The 21,846-nt window shown below is 32.5% G+C and overlaps 3 protein-coding genes across 5 annotated transcripts in view; 2 read left to right on the top strand and 1 right to left on the bottom strand.

The window, feature by feature from the left end:
• LOC126754005 (UHRF1-binding protein 1) overlaps positions 1-8,489 on the top strand; it is a 49,865-nt gene extending 41,376 nt beyond the window's left edge. Inside the window, exon 23 of the mRNA XM_050465828.1 lies at positions 8,397-8,489. Coding sequence (XP_050321785.1) covers positions 8,397-8,417 — 21 coding nt within the window. The 3' untranslated portion in view covers positions 8,418-8,489. The remainder of the gene's footprint in view (positions 1-8,396) is intronic.
• Positions 1-21,846, top strand: part of LOC126754008 (troponin C) — a 41,629-nt gene that overhangs the window by 1,146 nt on the left and 18,637 nt on the right. Inside the window, exon 1 of one of the 2 annotated variants that reach the window (XM_050465835.1) lies at positions 9,301-9,394. The exons of the other annotated variant lie outside the window; for it this stretch is intronic. The gene's annotated coding sequence lies outside the window, so the exon portion shown is untranslated. Of the gene's footprint in view, positions 1-9,300; positions 9,395-21,846 lie in introns of those variants that run through there. 2 annotated transcript variants of the gene reach the window in all.
• On the bottom strand, positions 4,817-12,100 carry LOC126754007 (TBC1 domain family member 19). Of its 2 annotated transcripts, none has more exons than XM_050465832.1 (10): positions 11,793-12,100; positions 11,387-11,726; positions 9,677-9,776; positions 9,530-9,590; positions 9,255-9,452; positions 8,717-8,984; positions 8,538-8,647; positions 8,383-8,474; positions 5,213-5,294; positions 4,817-5,138 (listed from the first exon to the last, which is right to left on the bottom strand). In XM_050465832.1, exons 1-10 carry the CDS (start codon positions 11,892-11,894, stop codon positions 4,965-4,967), a joined length of 1,527 nt encoding a protein of 508 aa, XP_050321789.1. In that variant the 5' UTR covers positions 11,895-12,100; the 3' UTR covers positions 4,817-4,964. The 2 variants fall into 2 exon arrangements, with proteins under 2 accessions (XP_050321789.1, XP_050321790.1); XM_050465833.1 differs by having other exon boundaries at positions 9,683-9,776.

Raw genomic sequence — 21,846 nt, 5'->3', positions numbered from 1 at the left:
AAAGAGCCTAAATCGACTTAAGCCGGTATTAGATGCTTGCTTTTAAGAAAAAATTCGGTACACGAAGTTGTGTTAAAACTCAAAAAATACACTGGAATCAAGTGCTGCGAATTGCGTTGAAAAGCACAGGAAGCATCGTATGTAACCGAATTCTCGTTTTAATTAGCAATACCTTCAATAGTTTAAGTCGAGTTAAGCTTTTTTAACATGTTGCCACAAACAAACTGAAATCCGTCATCCATTAGAGTTTACTAATTTTAGAGACAAATATTACGAGATCTATATAACGGTAATTTATTAAAATATCGTGCACCAAACCACTTTTGTGTGCGTGCAGTTAACCTAAAAATGCTGTAAATATATTTTTTTTCTCTTAAACATTATTACTTTTTTGCACATAGCGCTCGATCGAGTGTAAATCCTTTGAATATTCCGACCGATTTATTAATTAACCGTAGAGTTGTTATTTTTTCAATAATTTTTGTAATTTATTGTCCGAACTGATTTAAATTTGTTTTAATTTTTTACAATATTGTAAAAGTATCATTTTTTAATGTTAATGAACAAATTTTGATGGTTTTTAAGTAATATTTGTTGAACTCGAAATTAAGTTTTTGTATAAAAAATAATATTAGTATACAAACTATCATTTTTTTCTTTTAGAAACAGTGTAAAATCGTAAATAGCTTCTTTAAATTCCATTACTGTCGTTTACTGTTATGTTAGAGGCTGTTTCTTGCTTATTTTGAGTTGCTAAAACCGAAAATGATTGTAAACATTTTCTAACACCTAGAATATTTTGTGTTTTAGTCAAGGGGTGTGGAGGTCAACCCACCACCATTTACTAAAATAACAAAAACAACTGTTCGTGATGGAACATTTTTGAATATAAACAGCACACTTCAAATACCCCACATACCTCTTAGCATATCAGTGGCAAATTTTTCCTACAGATTTGTTGACTAGTGTTATCTGTAGAAACGTTTCAATTACAGTCAGTGGCGGCCTTTCGTAGGCTTTTTGCTATCGTTTTAAAATTTTTTTCGTCCGTTATTGCTGATCTCACCACGTGTTCGTAAGAAATCCACTTAATTTACAAAAATTACGAAATTTTGGCTGAAAACTGTATATTCTATCCCAATGTAACTACAAATGCGTTCCACTAAGTTCCACTAAGATTTTGCTCGAAGTTTTAAACTTTTCTTTAAAAAAAGTTTGAATAAAAAAAAATTCAACACAAATTCACTATCCATCCAGATATATTTTTTTCAAAAACCTTAAAATTTTATATTAAAATAATATAATTTTTTCCAAAAAAAATTTCAAATTTTAAAAAATCATGTTTTCAAATATTATATTAAAAAGATATATTTTTTCGAAAAAAAATTATAATTTCATATATTTTAAATAAACTATTGTGAAAATATCAATGAAATATGTTCATTCCTTTATACCATCCTTCTGTATATGTATATTTATTAGTATGAGTTGCCTCAACCTTCTCCAAAAGTTTTAATATGAAAAAGATACAATTAGTATTTGCATTAGTTATAAAAAAATTGATAAAAAATGAAATAAGTTCTAAAAAATTAAAAAAAAAAATGAAATTTGTAGCGTTTATAAAATCAAAAGTGAAAAAATCGTAATACAAAACCCAGAGTGTTTACTGCAAAACAAATTGCAATGAAGAAATTTGTAGGTTATGTGCAACTTGAAACCGTTAATAATATCTAAATTGCCTATTCATATAATTAAAAGTTATACCTGTATAAAAATTAAAAAAAATATTTACACATACATACATACATTACATATATAGCATATATACATTAACAGTTATATCTGTATATCGAATTTTAGTGTATTTTAAAAAAGTTTATTTTGTAGTTAGGCAATTATATAACAAATAAAATATTATACTACAAACATAAATAAGCAACATGGCAAACTACGCAACGGTTTGCACATTTTAATATGACACATACATATATAAAAAACAATTAAATTAAATATTAATGTATTAACAACTGATTAAATCAAATTAAAAACTTAAGTCAACCTTCAACCTCATAAGTGTCGAAGCAGCAACAGTTATTTGTGTGTATTTTACAGTTAGAGTTATAGTATTAAATAAAATCGATGTGTAATTAACTAAATAAACATACAAACAAACATAAAAAAGTTACTAAAAATTAAATGTAATATAAAAATATTAAAAAAAAGTATTTAAATCTTGGAATTGACGCAGAAAATCAAATCATAAATACAAACATATATTAAAATGCGTAGATATACAAATGACATGTCTTTAGCAAAAATATAAAAATAAAACATGAAAGTGTTAGCAAATTTTAAAACAGAGTAAAAAAAATAATACAAGTACATACCGATATACATACATAGTTTCCTTAATAGTTTTTTAAAAGAAAATTAAAACTTATATATAAAATATATGGTATAATTGTGTATGTATGTATATGTGCGCCGACTATATACACATACATACATGCATACTTGCTAAATTATAAAATTAAAATTATATTATTGTTGTTCCATTATAAGGAAAATAAAGTGTGTATATTTGAATTTATAAAATTGCCTAAATAAAAGTATAATTATAATATGTAATGAAGTGACTTTTAATGTGTGTGTAAGAAAAAATCATTCAATCATTTAAAAATATTTCATTTTTCTCACTCAAATTTTTTATTAATTTTTTGTTTTGCTTGAATTAAGTTCAAATCTGGTTTGAAAACATTAAAATTAAGCTGCCTAAAAATTTTAAATAATTAAAAAATTTACTATTTTCTACATTAAATGAAGCATATTTTGTAAATTTTTAATATCTAAATCGGCTTAAAACTGTCTAAAAATTTTTAATATCTCAAATTTATTTAGTATTAATTATTTTCTATATAAAATTAAGCATATTTTATACACTTTTCTAAGTCTAAAACTGTAAAAAATTTCAAAACTGTATTAGTATCTTACAGGGTTGCAAATAATGCAGTAAAATTTATTGATTTCATATTTAAATACGCATTTTTTTATTTTGTATTTTCGAAAAATATTAAAAATAGCCATTTGAAAAAAAAATGGTTTTTGAATTTAAATTTTTTCGCTAACCATAATCTTCAATACTCTAAAGACTTAAACTTAAACATTGAAAAGATTTATATTTTATCGATTTCTAATCTGATTTTGGGATTAAAAATTTAACTTTCATTCGAAATTAAAAGATTTTGCGTGTAAATTTAAATTTTTTTATTTTCCAAAATTAAAATTTTTAATTTAAAAATAAAACATTAAAGTATAATTATAATATGAAATAAATTAATATATAAATAGATATAAATATTAATTTTTTTTTCCAAAATTTAGATTTTTAATTCACATATTTTGTGATTAAATAATATTTTTTTTAATTTCCCAAATTCAAATTAATAATTTTTTAACTAAATTTTTAAATTTGATTACATTAAAATTTTCCAAAAACCCGATTTAAAAATTTAAAATTGAATTTTTAACCATAAATTTAATTAATTAAAAATTTTCTAATAATAAAAAATTTTATGCCAAAACTTGAATTAAAAATTGAATTTTCAATAGCATTTTTTTTATTTTTAACTAACATATTTTGTGATTAAAATTTTTTTAATTTAATTTTTAAATGTAATTAAACTAAAATTTTCTAAAAAATCGAATTTATAATTGAAAATTTAATTTTTAATCGCAAAATTTTTCAAAAATTTTCTAAATAAAAAATTTTATACCTAAACTTCAATTAAAAATTGAATATTTAATCGCAATTTTTTTTAATTTTTGATTAACATATTTTGCGATTAAATATTAATTTTATATTAATTTAATTTCCAATATTCAAATAAATAATTTTTTAATTTAATTTTCAAATTTAATTAAACTAAAACTTTAAAAAATTCGAATTAATAATTTTTTTTAATTTAATTTTTAAATTTCAGATTAATAATTTAATTTTTAATCGCAAATTTCTTTTATTAAAAAATTTTCTAACTAAAAAATTAATCCCAAGAAATTAATTTAAATTTGAATTTTCAATAACAAAATTTTTTAATAAAAAAGTGTGCAGCCTTGGTTACAAACAAATTTTTTCACATTTTTAAGGTTTTAAAAAAAATTGTTTATTATTATTTATTTTTTTATTTATTAAATTAATATATACATAGTTACTGTAAATTAAATTTAAATTTTTCAAAAATTGAATATGTTTTTAAGTATCTGCATTAATAAAAAAAAAAAAATTGAAATAATAATTTAACATTTTAACAAATTTTCAATCTTTAAAATAAAACTTTTCTGTTAAAAATGTTAAATACATTCAAAATCAGAGCTTAATATTTTCACTGATATTTAAACTAATTTAAAAATCTTAAAATTGCTTATTTTATAACTTAAAGTTGTTTTAAAAGTGTATATAATATACATAAATATGAAAAAGCTATACATTTGTAGTACTTGTACATATATATTTTTTAAACAGCAATCAGTCATTTTTAAATTAATTTGAAAATCACATAATTTCCTTTTTTAATTTTAAATTATTTTAAAAAGTGTTTCATTTATTTAAAATATATGTATATAAATAATTAAAAAAATCTTTGAAATTCCTTGATTTAAACTGTAAAAAAGAATATAAAAAAAATTCGAACTTAAATTTAAAATAATTGTTCAAAACATTCTACCTAAGTGGAAAAAAATAAAGTTTAGGTTTTTATAGATTATTTTATGTTAATATTTTTTATGCTTTTCAAAACAAAAACATTCCCAAATTACAAACTGTTTTTATCATACAATTTTAATATTTTATTTAAAAATTTCATTACACATACATAAATACAAAATAAATTCATATAAATATCACATACATATAAATTTCCGATGTACAAAATAAATCATCATCATAATATTTTTATGAGCCACGCATCCTAATCGCGACATAGCGCCAATTGTATAAGTGGCAACACCTTAATCGAAGACAGATCTGCTAATATTGCCTCAATATTATCTAGCGATGTGACCTGCAAGAGACTGTCTTTCCGGAAACTCAAAATAATTATGGCGAAGAGTGAGAGCACTTCCAAACTGTCGTAGCCAAGTATCTGTAAAAAAAAAAAAAAAAAAATAAGAAAAATATTTTAATTTTGAAAAACAAAAAAAAAATATTTTAACGCACCAAATCCCACAGTATAAGCAGCTGATCCGGCGGTAAATGGCCACTGAAGGCGCGCATGAGCCATTTGAAGACGACACGAATGCTAAAATGAAAGCGAATATGCTTGTTTAATATAAAAATGAGGTATGTGATATTATATATGATATTATTATATAATGAATTTGTAAGTGCTCATATAATTATTTATATAATTATATTATTTAAAGCAATTATATGGTATTTTGGCATTAAATGTGATGTGTAAGTTGCATGCCATAAAATGCGTTCACAAGATTTGCTTGAGATGAACAATTATTGTATCTGCAATATTAAGTTCGTGTGATATGCTTTTTAAACTTTTTGTAATTTTGTTAATTTTTATTTTATATGTATATTAAACTTGGCATGAGATCACAAAATTATATAATTTAATAAGTATTTGATGATGTGATTGCTTGATATAGAAACCTGTAATGCTTTGATGCGATGTCATGTGAAAATCAGCAAAATATGGTGTTTCTTTAAGAAATAGAGAAATATGTATAATGTAATATGAAAAGAAATAATTTAAAAGAAAATAGTATGACGTGATGTGACAAAATATTGTGATGTAATGATGTGATGTGTTTGTGAGTGTAATGTGATTTATGTGTTTGTTGGGATATTCCTGAAAGTGATATCTATAATATTCTTTCTCTATATCTCTAATATACTACTCTAACTCATTGTAAAATACCATTGAGCGTGTGATTGTACTTCTTTAATTTTAAATATCATTTTACTGAGAATCATATATGGGGATATACACGAAAAAATATGATGAGCTGTAATAATAACGTATAATTTTAGGAGATTTTATATTGTCTTGTTAAAAAAATATGTGTTTGAAAGTATAAGTTTTGGTTGTGATGATGACGATGTGATATGATGTGATGCGGAGAGTCTTAGCTTTAATATACTCGTGTTATTGGGGATTATAAATTAATTAAAAATTAAAATTATAATGAAACAGATCAACTATATTGAAGTATTATGTTTGTAGTTATACATAATTGTATATAACTACATATATCTATTTATACAATATAATGTGATGTGTTGACATTATATCTATTTATATAAGATGATGTGATTTTAAGAGGTGATGTGATGTACTGCTTAAAAAGTGATTTACTATGTATGTGTATTATATTGCAATGATATATAATGATATGATGTAAAGTAACCTTTAATCTATGGGCAAAAAATAGTAAGACTTTTTAATTTAAATTTCGCGTGAAAACTTATTCGTAGAAATATTTTTTACTAGGATGGTATGACATTTTGCGTGCGGAATCAAATTTGCGGTGCCGAAACGTTCAGAATGTTGGAATGTTGGGCGAGTAAGTGTTTTTTATTGGTACAAATTATTCAAAGCAGGTCGAGAACAACGTCCAGGACGGTCATCAGCATCAACTGATGATCAATACGCGTCAATAAAATAAAGGAATTGGTGCTTGAGAATCGACGTTTAACAGTCAGAGATCTTTCTGGTATCGTTGGAATATCGAACGGATCAGTGAAAACAATTTCATTTGGGCCTAAAAAAAAGTGGAATCACGATTGGTTCTAACATCACTCAATTTTTTCGAAAAAGAGTATCGCGGTTACGTCTGTGAAACTATGCTTTACGACTACCAGAATGTCATAAAACGTATTATTACTGGCGATGACTCTTGGATCAAAACACGTCAAAGCAGATAAAAAATCAATTGATTTTCTTCGAGCTGTGGTGCACTCCTAATTCGTTCCGACCGCCCAAACTGTCAACAAGGAATACTTTTTGAGGGTTATGCGTCGTTTGCGCGAAGCTATGCGTAAAAAGAAGCTGGAATTATGTGCCAACTCTTGGTTTTTGCACTACGATAATGCACCGTCGCATACTGCATTGATTCTTCGTGAGTTTTTCGACAAATTTTCAACCATTATCGTGTCGCAACCACCGTATTCGCCTGATTTATCTTCGTGTGACTTCTGGCTATTCAGCAAACTCAAACGACCGCTTTGGAGAAACTGTTTTAAGTCAATTGAAGCCACTAAACGTTAATCGGTACGCGCCATTCGGGAAATTGACTTTAACAACTGTTTGGAGAATTGGAAAAAACGCTGGTACAAGTGTATTGGGGTCAAGTGGGATTACTTTAGGAGGAAAACATAGATTTTGTTGAATAAATTAAGAATTTTAAAATTACGAACAAAATCTTACTATTTTTTGCTCATAGTAGCAGTATCATATAGGCGCCAACACGATGTGATATATAACTACTAATGTTCAGAAAAATAATAAACGTAATGTAATGGATATGAGAATATGACATAATGTGATGAAATGTTTCATTGTGATTTTATATCATCTGATGTATTTTATGGCTTAATACCTAGAAAATAATATTGTGATGATGTGACATAATTGTAATGAAATATTTCGATGTGATTTCATATCATGTGATATATTGTTTTATATGCCTTAATATCTAGAAAATAATATTGTGATGATATGATATGATGTGATGAAATGTTGAGATGTGATTTTATATCATGTGATGTACTGATGTATTGTATGGCTTAATACCTAGAAAATCGTATTGTGTAATAACTAATAATGATTCATCTTGACGTATAATTGCATGGCACAGGGTTGATTTGCTTTTGTAAGATTTGATGCAATGATTTAGAAGCGATGCGATGTGATTGTGTGTTAAAATTATGCCATATTATGGCAAGGTATGGTGTATGGCGATAGTGAATATAACGTCATATGATATCATATGATATGATACCATGTAAGCATTAGTTTACAGTGTGATGTGAAATTTCATTACTTCATATGATATATTCGATGTGATGGGAATGATTTGATTTTATACAATAACTAGCAGATTATGTATTAAATTATGATTTTTATCATTTCACCAGATATCACGAGAGTGTGAGTTATTTTCGAAACACAAATAATATGTTACAATGACAGGTGATCTGTTGTTATTGTACGATGCATGCGAAAGTTTTTGAGCATTTGAACTGAAGTGATATGTTGTTATTTAGGATAAAAATTGATTTGATATGAATTGAATAGATGAAAGTTGTTTTATTTTATATAAATAGGATGCTATTTAACTATTATATGATAATTTTTAATAAAATATGCTTACGGTTGTATTTGCAGTTCGCGAAAATGCGACCATAACAGCGGTTCATGTGTTTGCAGCAACTTCTCAAACAACAAACACAAGCTAACAATGCCCTGCAATGACAGTATTAATCACGTCACTAACCTCAAAATACCATTAAGCATCTGGATACTAACTTGTGGATGTGTATTTATTGTGGTCAAGCGATGGCAATAACGTATATAGAAGGCGCGAAATGTGAAGTACAAATTTATAGACGAATCATAAAGATAACAAAATGGTGCCGCTGAAAATGTAAAGCGTAATCAAGACAAAATCAACAGAAGAGATGTGAAGGAATTTCACTGTAGCTTACCAAACATGCAGATGCCGTGGAAGGGCACCACACCCGACGGTGGTCCTTCATAATTTCTACCCTTAACCGGATATTTCTCAAACTGTATTTGATTGGCGATTTCTGTGTCGCGTGAGAAGCAAAGCATAATCTGATAGAGCACATCTTCGAAAACAAAATACTGATCATCATTGGAAGCAGTCAATTGAATATCCTTGAAGATAAGCTTGTCCACAATATGATCGGTGGTTAAAACTTTGTTGCGCAAACGCGCCCAGTGATCGCATTCCTAAAGTGAGAATAAAGAAAAGTGAAATAATTAGTGAAGTAAATGAATGAGTGTAGAAAAGTATATAAAAAATGTGTTGAAAAGTGAAAGCAAAGAAAAGTCAAAGAGTGAGTGCAGTAAGGCATACAAATGTGAGAGAAGTGTATAAAAAATGTGTTGAGTGATATCTAATATTAATGAAAAAGATCGTAAGTGATCATAAATTTCAGTGTTTCTAAAAAAAATATGGAAGTGATGTTTGACAGCAACCACCAACCACCGCTCACCAACCTGTCCATTCATGTAACTGCCATGCGACAGCACAAAAGACCAGAGTTCGCCACGAAAGGGTGCCGGCGTCCTGCCCTTCTTCAGAAAGTGTTGACAAAGTGGCGCTTGCTTGGTGTCCAGTATGCGTTTACATTGTGTGGGTAAGTCTAAATTATTTGTTGTACCCTCTTTGCGAAACAATTCAGCGAATAATAGACGCTTGAAGTGGCGATAAGTTTATTCGACATGATTATTATTATTATTTATTATTATTACTACAAAATATGCTATTTTACCAATTCGAAAAGGTTTTTGACAGGCAATTCGATGTGTGAGAACTCCCAGTTAGGCACTTGTCTATAAAAACAATTCCAAAGTTATTGTTATAAAATTTAAATTTGTTTATAGGCAAAAATGTGTGAAAATAATGAGGAAAAATGTACACAAACTCAGTGTCTTCGGGCGGTTTTTGTGGGCCCTTGAGTGAGAGTAGCACATCCAAGAGATCCTTTGGCGCATAGACGGGTCGGTAGTTGGAAAGATCTAGTAAGGTGGAAGAAAGCATATTTGTTATAAAGTACTGTAATTGTGTGCAAAAAAAAAAATTTGGAATAATTTTTGTATGTAATGTTGTTTCTTATAGTCTAGAACTTTTAAATTGGTCTGAAGCGTAACTTGCCAAACACATAAGATAATTAATAGACGAAGAGATCGAATTACCATTCATCAATGCACCAAATAGCAATATTCTCAATGTCTTATGATAGGTTGTGGTCTTGACTTCAACTCGTTGTATCTTAGTCTCAAACCATATCCTCTTTTAAAGTCAGTTAGGAAAAACCAATCCAAATGTATTTAACTGACTTACCTAAATTCGTTTTTGTCTGAGAAAAAATGTACAGTGGTGTTATTCAAAGAATTGCCTATCTGTAGCCATAACATTTTCCCATCTTTCTGGCAATTTGTGGATTGCTTTCCAAAAGAGTTGTGCCGATTTGGCGGCCAAGAATGAATCAAGCAAATAAAAATGGTGTAGAAATAGCTGGTCGGCCAGGTTCAGATATAATTTCTGAGTTTGGGATTTTCGTAATGGATCCACTTTTCATCACCGGTCAAAAGTCGAAGTCCTGTTTTAATGTGAACCATATTTCAGTCAGATCGTTCTGCATCGATCGGAACAAATGGTTGTCAAAAGGCCAAGGTCTGGCCTAAAAAATCTCAATGGCCCCTTTTGCTTTAGATTTGGCGTAGAATTCGCTGGTCGGCCAGGTTCAGATATGATTTTCGAGTATGGGATTTTCGTAATGGATCCACTTTTCATCACCCGTCACAAGTCGATGTCCTGTTTTAATATTAACCGTATTTCAGTCAGGTCGTTCTGCTTCGACCGGAGTAAATAGTAGTCGGTTGGGCAAGGTCTGGGCTACAAGACCGGTGAAGCATACTTCCTTGGCCCCTTTTGCTTTAGGTTTGGCGTAGAATTAGCTGGTCGGCCGGGTTCAGATATGATTTTCGAGTATGGGATTTTTGTAATGGATCCAGTTTTCATCACCGGTCACTATCCGATGGAAAAACGATTTCTTTTCATAACGTTCAAGCAGCATTTCTGACAGGCAAAAGCGTCTTTCAACATCTCTTGACCCCAATTCATGTGACACCCAGCAGTATTAGTTTTGGATCTATCCGATTGTTTTTAAACGGTTTTAAATGGCTTCTTTAGTGACTCCTAAATATTCTGGGATCTTTGGGAACTGATGTTTTACGGCTAGATTTCAATACGTTGAAGTAATAAGCCAGTAATAACTTGTCGAATATTAAAAAAATATATGGTCGCCTAAAGAGCTTAAGAGGATCTTTGTTAATCTCTTCTCTCTTTAACGAAGGGATGAGTCTAACGCTAATCAACCGAAGCGAACCGATTAGTATTTTTCACCTACATATATGGTAGCTCTGATAGCATAAGAAATTATAGCCACTTTTCCGAAAACTCCCCAGAAAAGAGTATGCTGATGTCCATTCAGTTTCTGAATATACCTCTACAAAGTATACCGTATCTTCTTTTATTCAGTTCAAGTGAAATTCAATATACGATTGCCCCATGAAAGTTCAAAATTCATAACTTCAAAATGACTCTTTCACTTCGATTCACTTACCAATTGTATAATTGCTTAACTCTTCCCATTTACTAATCAACTCATCGCGATCCATCACGGCGCGAGGCTGTCCATGCAGCGGCATACTCAACTCGGCGCACATTGCATTCAAACTTTTACGCACACGTCGATCCCATTGTACAGCCGAGCGTCGCAGATAGGCCAACGGGTCGGCGCTATGTCCTAACTTCTCCTGAGACTTTGTCTCTGTAATTAGTGTGTTACGAACTAAATGGAATACTATGTTGCGGATTTCCGTTTCGAGACCAGTCGATTTGATGGCATCCTCTAGGGTATTGCGTAGGTCATTTTTGTCAACTCCTGGGCTGCAAGCTAGTATCTAAGTGAAAGCATAAGTGGACTGTAGCCATTAAAGGTGGAGTATATTGGTTTTCCTTTTGTATACCTGCACTTTTTTGAAAATCTCATCGTAATTTTTCATTGCTTTTATGGCAACGGCCAGCTTTTGCGCCGTGTGATGTATGCTGGCATCACGTAATTCCTCCATTTCCGTTACAAGAGTTAAACAAATCGCAATATTTGAAATCTAAAAGATATGTATATGCGTATTGTATGCGTAAAATTTTGAAGAGAACTTTCTTTTCAATCTGGATCAATGATTTAATTATTAAAAGGTTTATCAATAAAATTTATACGTTTGTCTTTCATCGAATTGTTATTGTTTGTTGTTTGAGTTTTTCTGCATTTTCTGTCGTGTGTTTATCGATCAAATTGTTGTGAATGAAAATTGAAGCAACTTCTATGACAACCAATAGTGTTGGTAAATGCTCGCATTTATTTTTATGCTCTTGCAACATGTTGCTATAGAGTACTATATAATAGTTTTGTTCACCTAACGGTTGTATGTATCACCTAAAACTAAGCGAAAGAGATATTGGGTTATATACATACATATATATAAATGACTAGGATGACAAGAAAAGTTGAAATCTGGTTGTCTGTCTGTCTGTCCGTCCGTCCATACGTCCGTGCAAGCTGTAACTTGAGTAAAAATTTAGATATCTTGATGAAATTTGGTACACATGTTTCTTGGCAAAAAAAAGTAACGAGTTCCTAGGTGTGCGTAGTCAAACCACTGCCACGCCCACAAGACGCCATTAAAAGAAAACCTATAAAGTGCCACAACTAAGCACTAAAATAAGATATGGAACTGTAATTTGGCACAGAGGATTGCAGTAGCAAGAGCCAACTGAAAATTTTGAAAAAGTGGGCATGGTCCAGTCCTCTAATAGGTTTAATGTACATAACTCCTAAATCATTTAAGCTACAATAGCCAAATTCGCTTAGGACAATTCTCATAAGATCTATTATCAACAGTGTGAAAATGGATGAAATCAGATGATAACTCCGCCTCTCCCCATTTAACGGTACTGTTGAAAACAACTTAAAGCGTGAGAAATTTTACCTCCGAGATGGTATGAGAGGGCTTTAAGGGAGTCAATGTAAAAATTGGACAATGGGCGTGGCCGCCCACTTTTCGGCAACATCACATATCTCGGGATCTGCTTGACCGATTTCGACCAAATTTAGTTCGTGGCTTTCTTCTCACACATTCCTATGTCACAGTGCGAAAATGAGCGAAATCGGACTGCAACCACTCCATATAACACAATTTGAAATTCCATCTGATTTCCTTTCGAGTGTACAAATGAAGAAGCAATTTATATAGCGGAATAGAACTATGCACGAATAATGCCTTTAAAGTATGCCAACTTATCTCTAATAAAGTCCAGCGAAAAATTTTAAAGTCCCTAGGTACCGAATATTTGGACCCCAGTACCTAAAGTGGCCTTTTGACCGAAAATATCAGTCAATGTTTGGGGTATACAATTGAAATTCAGAGAGAATATTTACCTGATGATAGTATTTCTGTGCATCAAAAATGGGTTGAATCGTCCTTCCGGATGACTTTTTGTACCGCATATATCGGCCAATATGTGAGTTATCTTAATGAAACTCGTCCAGTGAGCATGTCTTACCCATAACACTCTATCTTTGTGCCTAAAATGAATAGAATTGGGCGAAAACTTGACCTAGTCGCCATATAAAAAAAAAACATAACATCCGGGTAACCTTACTCCATATGATTGGTGATGGTACCTTAATGAACAGGGAACATATTATTAGTATGTAGCATATTAGTAGAAGGTAGTATTGGCAAAAATAGATAAAATCATGTTAATCAACTCAACTCCCATATATTATACTCATGAGTATAATGACTTTTGTTTTTTTATACAGTTGAACTTCCATAACTCGAACTCTTGAATTGGCAATAAAAGTCAAATTTCATACAAATTTCCTTCCATAACTCGAAGTCTCTCTAAGTCGAAGTCTTATTGTGAATTATGGTGACGTTTTGCACCTTAAGGCGCTATACCAGTGCGACGTATTAAAAATTGGCGATTTTCATGAATTTTTATAAGAAAAAGTATGCGATTGAATAATTCGAACTTCTTTGAACGTAATAAGGTATATTTTCAACTATATTTTGAGATTTTTTTTTTACAAAAATGTTGGAAAATAACGGATTTATGGGCTGTCTTCGGAGGTGCCAAAAAAAAGTGCCCCAACTGCTGGCATGATTCCGGCCGAATGAGTTGCTGAAACAAAAAAATTTTAAAAGTTTATTAAACTTAAAGATATTTTCTATACAATGACCTACGATCTTTGAAAAATATCAATAAGTAACAAAATGGCGTAACTTTGAAAAAAAATAGTTTTTTTAGGTAAAAAATTGTCGTTTTTTTAATGCCAAATTAATAATTTTCAACTAATCAAAAAGATCGTAGGTCATTGTACTCAAAAATACTCAGTTTTAATTTGAAGTCGATCGGTCAATTTCTCGTTGAGTTATGACGCCAGCAATTTTGAAAAATGTCCTTTCGAGAAAAACGCGTTTAAAGTTTCACTTACATATGTTTGCACCTCGGAGCGGTCGCTCTTTAGAACGCTGCCATCCAAAAACTATTCAAGATACGACATTACCGATTTCACAGGATATTTATGGAAATATAAGCTATCGAAAAAGCAAATAAAAAAATTTTTTTTTGAAAGTGTCACACTGGTATAGCCCCTTAAGGTATTTCCCTGGCTTTGATTCTTGCAAGTTACAAGAGTATACAAAATTTTGTTGCGAATGTTACATAATGCATTTATTAATCAAATCGGACCAAACCGATACAGACTTTTATGAAAGCAGGAATTTGAAGTCAAATATTGAAAACAAAATACTATACTCTTTCTTTCACATTTTTATCTCGGTTGCACTAAAAAGTTCAACAATTTAAACTATAAAAATGAGCATAATTATCGGAGGAAATTATAATAGAGATAGTTGTACATATCTATGTACATATAATGTACCATACAACGCACCGACCAATCTTAAATCATTTATCCTTACGAAATTTGGCCTCGATTCTAAAACACTCGAAATTCGGGTCTCTGTACTAGAATAAATAATAATAATTTTTACTTAATCATAAATTTTCTTATAAAATTACGCTTCACACAATTTGCATTTGGCCTTTCTACTTCATAATTACCGTTTCAAACCAATAGAAGGCCACTTATTATCTGCCGTCGTATTGACGAATGAAAATTAATTCCGAATGTCTCACGTGTTGAGTGAAAATTTTCGCATGAAAACGCATAACATATCAGTCAAGTGAGAAATTGTACGCCCACACCAAAATTATACATAAAAATATGTACGCATGTATGTGGCTTGAGACAAATTTGCCGCACTATTTACTCGTAAATAAATAAGCGCTATATGCAAATAGCATATAAATTCTTATTATTGCCCATTTGAATGTTTGAATGAGTGCGTTTCCAAGTCAACCTGACGCACTCGCCTATAATTATGTGTGACTGGTCGAAGGAGTAGAGCATAAGCATGTAGTATATACATATAGTAGAGATGTGTGTTCGCTTATTAAAAATATCACATGGTGGTTGCCAGTTAATCACTTCTCTCATTTGTCTTCCCGTGACCAAAGAGTGACTTATGAGTGGGGAAACTCACAGATTTACCTATACCTACATATGTATGTATAATATATGATCTACCTCAAGAAGTGTGTATGATTTTTGCATAACAGATATAATAATTTTCCATTCATATACTTATATTCTTATGAGCTTATGCATCACTTATGCGATTTTTTTTTCGTTTCTTTCTTATTGGAACTTATTTATTTTGGCAAAACTTATTGCGGCTATTTTAAGTTTGAAAATTTGGAAAATATATTAGGTATGACTATTTTTATTTTCGTTTTTGTGAAATGCATTGTTAGGTGCTGACATCAACATGTGTTGAAATCATATATCATTATGTGAAATTTGTCGAAGATATATTTATGTATTTCTAAATGATGCTTTAGTTAATTGAAATGAACAGTTTAGTGTGTGTGCGTGTGTTTTAAAAATAATTGAATCGCGAAGTACATGTTAAACATGTACCCTTCAAATAGAGGCTTCTACAATGTTTATTTTCCACATATTATATTAATGGCTGATGGATTGTGTGAGAGCATTTCTCATGTCAGAAATACAATTGCGTGGTTTGACTTTGCTTGCCCCAAGGCTTCGTTTGTTGAAAATTGACTTTATTTTTATTTATTTAATTATTTGACCCACAGAGCATATCACTAATTCGACCATTTTTAGTTGGTCACGCAGAAATGTGAGCCGATGTGTTGACATGTTAAAACAGCACTTTTTTCTTCAGCAAATGTGGTCTTATTTTCTTTGACGCGTCATTAATTAGGCATAGTAGTGTCCTGTGACTGCTCTGCCTTTCTGAAGGTAGCCGATCTGAATCACGCCTAAGTTCTAAGCTATAGATAGAAAATTGAGGCTTTGCACTGCGACCTATGGTCTAGTGTGCCCTCTCTTATATCACATATGGTCACAAAGGTCCAGCATGCTGAACAATTCCAGGCGCCTGCTGAGTGCGACTGAGATGATGTAATCCCTGTCCAGGCTTCTGCAAATTGCTGGGCAGTCCAGAATTAGGTGTTCTGGAGTTTCCTGTTCCATGTCGCAGACCCGCAGTTTACGCAAAAGACTATGACCATGTTGGAGAAGCTACCTGAACTGCAGTGCCTTGTATAGAACGCGACAAAGAGGCGGAATTTGTCTCGGGGAGGTTGATCATTTCTTTAAACCTTGTAAGTTTGTACCTTCCCAGAAGTAGCTTTGCATGGCGCATTCCTGCTGTCTGCTGCCAATGCTGTTCCCTCTCCACTCTGTCCTCCATGCGGAGCAACTCCTTTATAGTGTGGTATCGCACCTCAATTCATGATTGTATCCTCATCATCTTGAACGCTGCCGCAGAGCGGGCTAATTCGACGACATCTGTCTGAAACCTAGTTAGGTATTAGACAACTTGGAGAGATCTTTTCTGATCCGGACGGAGCTTTTCGTATTGCTCAACTTCAGTTTACACAACCGTATTAGTTTTGCGGGGATACCAAATTCAGACATCGCGTCATAAAGGCAACTCATTTTCATTTTTTGAAATCGACGAAGACACGAGTGATCTTTTGCTCCAACGTCTGAATCAAAGCTGAAACTCTTCAGATTGTTCTTCGTTCCAAATGAGGTAATTTTACTTGTTTGCGTACCCATTGAACCAGAAAAGGGCTTCATCGCTGAGCTTTTGAAAAGCCCATAGAAGAGAAGCAATGTCGCTTAAGAAGGTCGATCTACTTCAGTTCTTGCACTACATATCGTTTTTTTATACATTCAATTAAAGATCTCGACATAAAATGATTCAAGTCGTTCCACTTACGTATAGTAAGTACGCGTTGCTGCGAACGGCACCGAATCGACTATCCACGCTTTTTGTGGACACTCTCAGCTACGGCTGCTATTTTCCTTCACCGCGTGCTGGACGTGGTCTATTCGAATATTATCCAATAATGAACGCTGGGTCTCAAGATGGGTGATGGTGTTGCGAATAGTACGCTCAGTAGGTCGATTATGCTGACCATAAGTTGAGCGAAGCGCGCGAAACACGTTCTTTACAGAACGTAAATTTGTCATTATAAAGTTGAACGATTTGAAAACGTTGTTCAGGCATTAGTATTTCAATGATGATATTCAAAATGATACTGAACAAAAATAACACGACAGCTTGGCACGAATCACGCGTGATCTGTCAAAAAATGGCTGTTGAAAAAAGTACCTCTATTGGGATCACACGTTATAATGGTTTGTCAAAAAAGTCTTGTGGTATTTTCGCTAGTTGGCGCTGAATGCGCGTAGTTCTAGTTTTATTCGTCGCATCGGGTCATGCTATACCTTTTTGGAAAGCTCATTTCACGCGCTAACACGTGTTTGATTAATTGTCGTTTCTTTCAAGTCGTTCGTGAGTTATAGCGTCGCAAACATGGAGCAAAATAAAGAGAAAATACGGCATATTTTACAGTACTACTACGATAAAGGCAAAAATGCATCTCAAGCCGCCAATAAAATTTGTGCAGTTTATGGACCCGATACAGTTTCCATTTCCACCGCACAACGATGGTTTCAACGTTTTCGTTCTGGTGGTTCGATGCGCCACGTTCCGGAAGGCCTGTCATCGAAAATTGCGATAAAATCGCTGAATTGGTCGAAAGAGACCGGCTTAGTAGCAGCCGTAGCATCGGTCAAGAGCTGGGCATGACTCATCAAAAATTCATTTCAATTTCAATAAAAATACCGCAAGACTTTTTTGACAACCCATTGTATTGGTTATTATATCGGGTGATTTTTTAAGAGCTTGATAACTTTTTTTAAAAAAAAAAAGCATAAAATTTGCAAAATCTCATCGGTTCTTTATTTGAAAAGTTAGATTGGTTCATGACATTTACTTTTTGAAGATAATTTCATTTAAATGTTGACCGCGGCTGCGTCTTAGGTGGTCCATTCGGAAAGTCAATTTTGGGCAACTTCACGAGCATTTCAGGCATCAAATAGCGGAATTTCATCGGAAATGTTGTCTTCCAAAGCTGGAATAGTTGCTGGCTTATTTCTGTAGACTTTAGACTTGACGTAACCCCATCAATAAATAGTCTAAAGGCGTTAAATCGCATGATCTTGGTGGCCAACTTACGGGTCCATTTCTTGAGATGAATTGTTCTCCGAAGTTTTCCCTCAAAATGGCCATAGAATCGCGAGCTGTGTGGCATGTAGCGCCATCTTGTTGAAACCACATGTCAACCAAGTTCAGTTCTTCCATTTTTGGCAACAAAAAGTTTGTTAGCATCGAACGATAGCGATAGCGATCGCCATTCCCCGTAACGTTGCGTCCAACAGCATCTTTGAAAAAATACGGTCCAATGATTCCACCAGCGTACAAACCACACCAAACAGTGCATTTTTCGGGATGCATGGGCAGTTCTTGAACGGCTTCTGGTTGCTCTTCACCCCAAATGCGGCAATTTTGCTTATTTACGTAGCCATTCAACCAGAAATGAGCCTCATCGCTGAACAAAATTTGTCGATAAAATATTCCGGCCGAAATGCTCGAAAAAGTTGCCCAAAGTTGGACTTTCCGAATGGACCACCTTGACGCAGCCGCGTCAACATTTAAATGAAATTATCTTCAAAAAGTAAATGTCAAGAACCAATCTAACGTTTCAAATAAAGAACCGATGAGATTTTGCAAATTTTATGCGTTTTTTTTTAAAAAAGTTATCAAGCTCTTAAAAAATCACCCGATATAAATAGTTGTGAAAAGATTGGGAAAATGTAAATTGTCATCTTAGGTATGTAATTCCCTCTATCAAGGGTCTACAAAGTTGTTGTCTGACAAGATACATTTTTGTCATGAATATATGTACTTATATTTTGCTGGCAATATTTTCGATAATTTGGCTTTGCTTCGCAAAACAACACTCCTTGCTCCTCGCCTCAGCTGTTTGTCCATTTGGTGCCACACCTACTAAATTCCATACGTAATTCTTTTCATCTCAATTGTCACGCTGTTTATTTTTCGAATAATTATTTATATTTATACTTAGGAACATTTGTACTTATTTAAAAACATTACTGAAAAGAATAATACAAAGTTTTTATAACCATTTAAATTTCTGCTTGTAAACAACTATATTTTCAGTGTCAGAGATATAGTATTTATTTTTAGCAAGATACGAGTATGTTTATACTACAGAGTAAAATGATGAATATTTCCCTTCTGTCTTGGATAATTGGTTGCCAAGTATTTATTTCAGTTTGCGTTGGGCGTGACAGTGATTTGTAAGAATACCTGACAGAATCATTAGACTGCCCTGTAGTTGGAATAATATGTATATTAAATAAATTTTTCTATAGCATTGTCTTTAAGAAAACACCATTTCCGATGCTAGGAAATATTCTATTCTATTACATATATTTTTTAAGTCGGACTATTTTCTTTTACTAATGAACTTTGAAAGATTATAACTTGAACCCTCCCTGACATTAAAGTCGCCAAGCAAGATTTTAACATCATGGCCGGGGCAGCTCTCTTAGGTGCGCTCTAAACTATCATAGAAGAAATCTTTGCTCTCATCGTCCTTCTCTTCCGTCGGAGCGTAAACGCAAATCTGCGATGTCCCATCCATCGCACTTCTTGGACGTCGGTGAAGTCAGCCTTTACTCTTGCGAGGACATCAACCAGCTGGGCAGCGGCACCTTCCCAAATAAGGGACAGACATTTCAGGTGCATGCCCTTATATCGTAATCCTTAATGTGTTTGCCACGATCCTCATCAAAAGGAGGCTCTCTCATCCGAAGCTATTGCTTCCTTTTCATTGGGGTTCGTGTTTTACGTGGTGGGTACCAAAACCCAGCGCACAACCCTGGGGAAGGATGGTTCGCCTTCTCACTTTAATTCGCCTTCAAACGGACGTTCTTTGACTATCCAAAGTATACTTGGTCTAAGATCGGAAGTCGAGAGCTGCTTGAGCCATATGTAAAAGAATCGTTTCTGGCCACTCCCAAGTGAATAGAAAGCTTAGAAAACTTTCCTCACCTGCGTGAACTTCTACACATGACTCCATCCTCCAGCATATACCATAGTTTAATGTGCGATACCGATTCACATATTATCCCAGTTCTCTGTTCCCATATACATACCATTAATCCAAAATGAAATTGGGACTTTCCATCCTTTGAGTTAATAATGTTTAATTCTTTCGCATCATTTTTATATCACTATCCGACTGACTGTCTGTCTTTGCGTCCGTCCGTTTAAGCTGAGTAAAAAAATTTAGATAAAAAAATTAAAAGTTCGTAAATGGCCGTAATCGGACCACTGCCTCGCCCACAAAACGTCATTAATCAAATGCCTTTAATAGATATAGAACTGTAATTTGGTACAGGGGATCGCAGCAGCAAAGGTCATCTATGGGGAAAAAAAACTTTTGAAAAAGTGGTACGGAGTCACACTCTAAGAATTTTAATGTACACAATCAAATTTACTTAGCGCAAATATTACAAAACCTACCGACGCACATTTGGAAGGAAGGGCTAAGTTCGGGTGCGTAGGGGGTAGTATCGACCAGATTTTATCTATTTTTGCTCATCCCACATACTACTAATATGCCACATACTCAAAAATATGTTCACTGGTTTTCATTAAGGTACCTTACACACAATCGCCAATCATATGGAGCAAGGCCAAGTGGATGTTCGAAAATCTTGGTAATAGTTATATGGAGGGAGGATCAAGTTTTCGCCCAATTGTATCTATTTTAGCCGCAATAGCCGATTCAACCCATTTTCGATATATATAAATACCATTGTCTGGAAAGGATTCTGTCTGAATTTCTATTGCATATCTCACATAATGACCGATTTTTTCGATCAAAAGTCAACTATAGGTACAGGGGTCCACATATTCGGTACCTAAGGGCTTGGACATTTGGAATACTTTAAAGGAATTATACCGCAAAATTTTATTCCGTTTTATCAATTACATCTTAATTTGTGTACTGGAACGTGAAAGAATCAAATGGAATTTTAAATTGTGTTATATGGAAGTAGTTGTGATTGTAGTCCGATGTTCACACTGTGACAAAGAAATATCACATACTAAATTTAGTCGAAATCGGGCGGTCGGGTCCTATGAGATTTCACCAAAAAGTGGGCGGTGCCACGTCCTATGTCCAATCTTCACACCGGTTCCAATAGAGCACCCTTATACCATTTATATACCACGTGGCTAGAATAATTTAGCAGAATTTCAGTATTTAATTAAAATAAATAAATAAAAGCAGTACTCGTTTTATGCAAGTGACCAACCTAATTCAACGTACCGTCCGACCGATTCGAATATTTGGACGCCAGTATCTACATATAGTGAATTTCAGATAGAATTTTTCCCTGATAATAGTATCTCTGTGTTAAAAAAAAAGGGTTAAATCGGGTTAATAAAAATTTTCGAACTTCCGGGTGACTTTAAT

The sequence above is a fragment of the Bactrocera neohumeralis genome, chromosome 3 (assembly GCF_024586455.1).
Source record: "Bactrocera neohumeralis isolate Rockhampton chromosome 3, APGP_CSIRO_Bneo_wtdbg2-racon-allhic-juicebox.fasta_v2, whole genome shotgun sequence".
Classification (NCBI taxonomy): domain Eukaryota; kingdom Metazoa; phylum Arthropoda; class Insecta; order Diptera; family Tephritidae; genus Bactrocera; species Bactrocera neohumeralis.
The sequence above is the reverse complement of the archived record's forward strand: the minus strand, read 5'-3'. Positions and strand labels throughout refer to the sequence as shown.

Coding starts and splice junctions, on each gene's coding strand:
- LOC126754007 (XM_050465832.1), bottom strand. CDS start 11,894: ATGGAGGAATTACGTGATGCCAGCATACATCACACGGCGCAAAAGCTG. Junction 9,453..9,529: donor TCAAAAACCTTTTCGAATTG/GTAAAATAGCAT, acceptor CGCCACTTCAAG/CGTCTATTATTCGCTGAATT. Junction 8,985..9,254: donor GCAGTTACATGAATGGACAG/GTTGGTGAGCGG, acceptor TTCTCACTTTAG/GAATGCGATCACTGGGCGCG.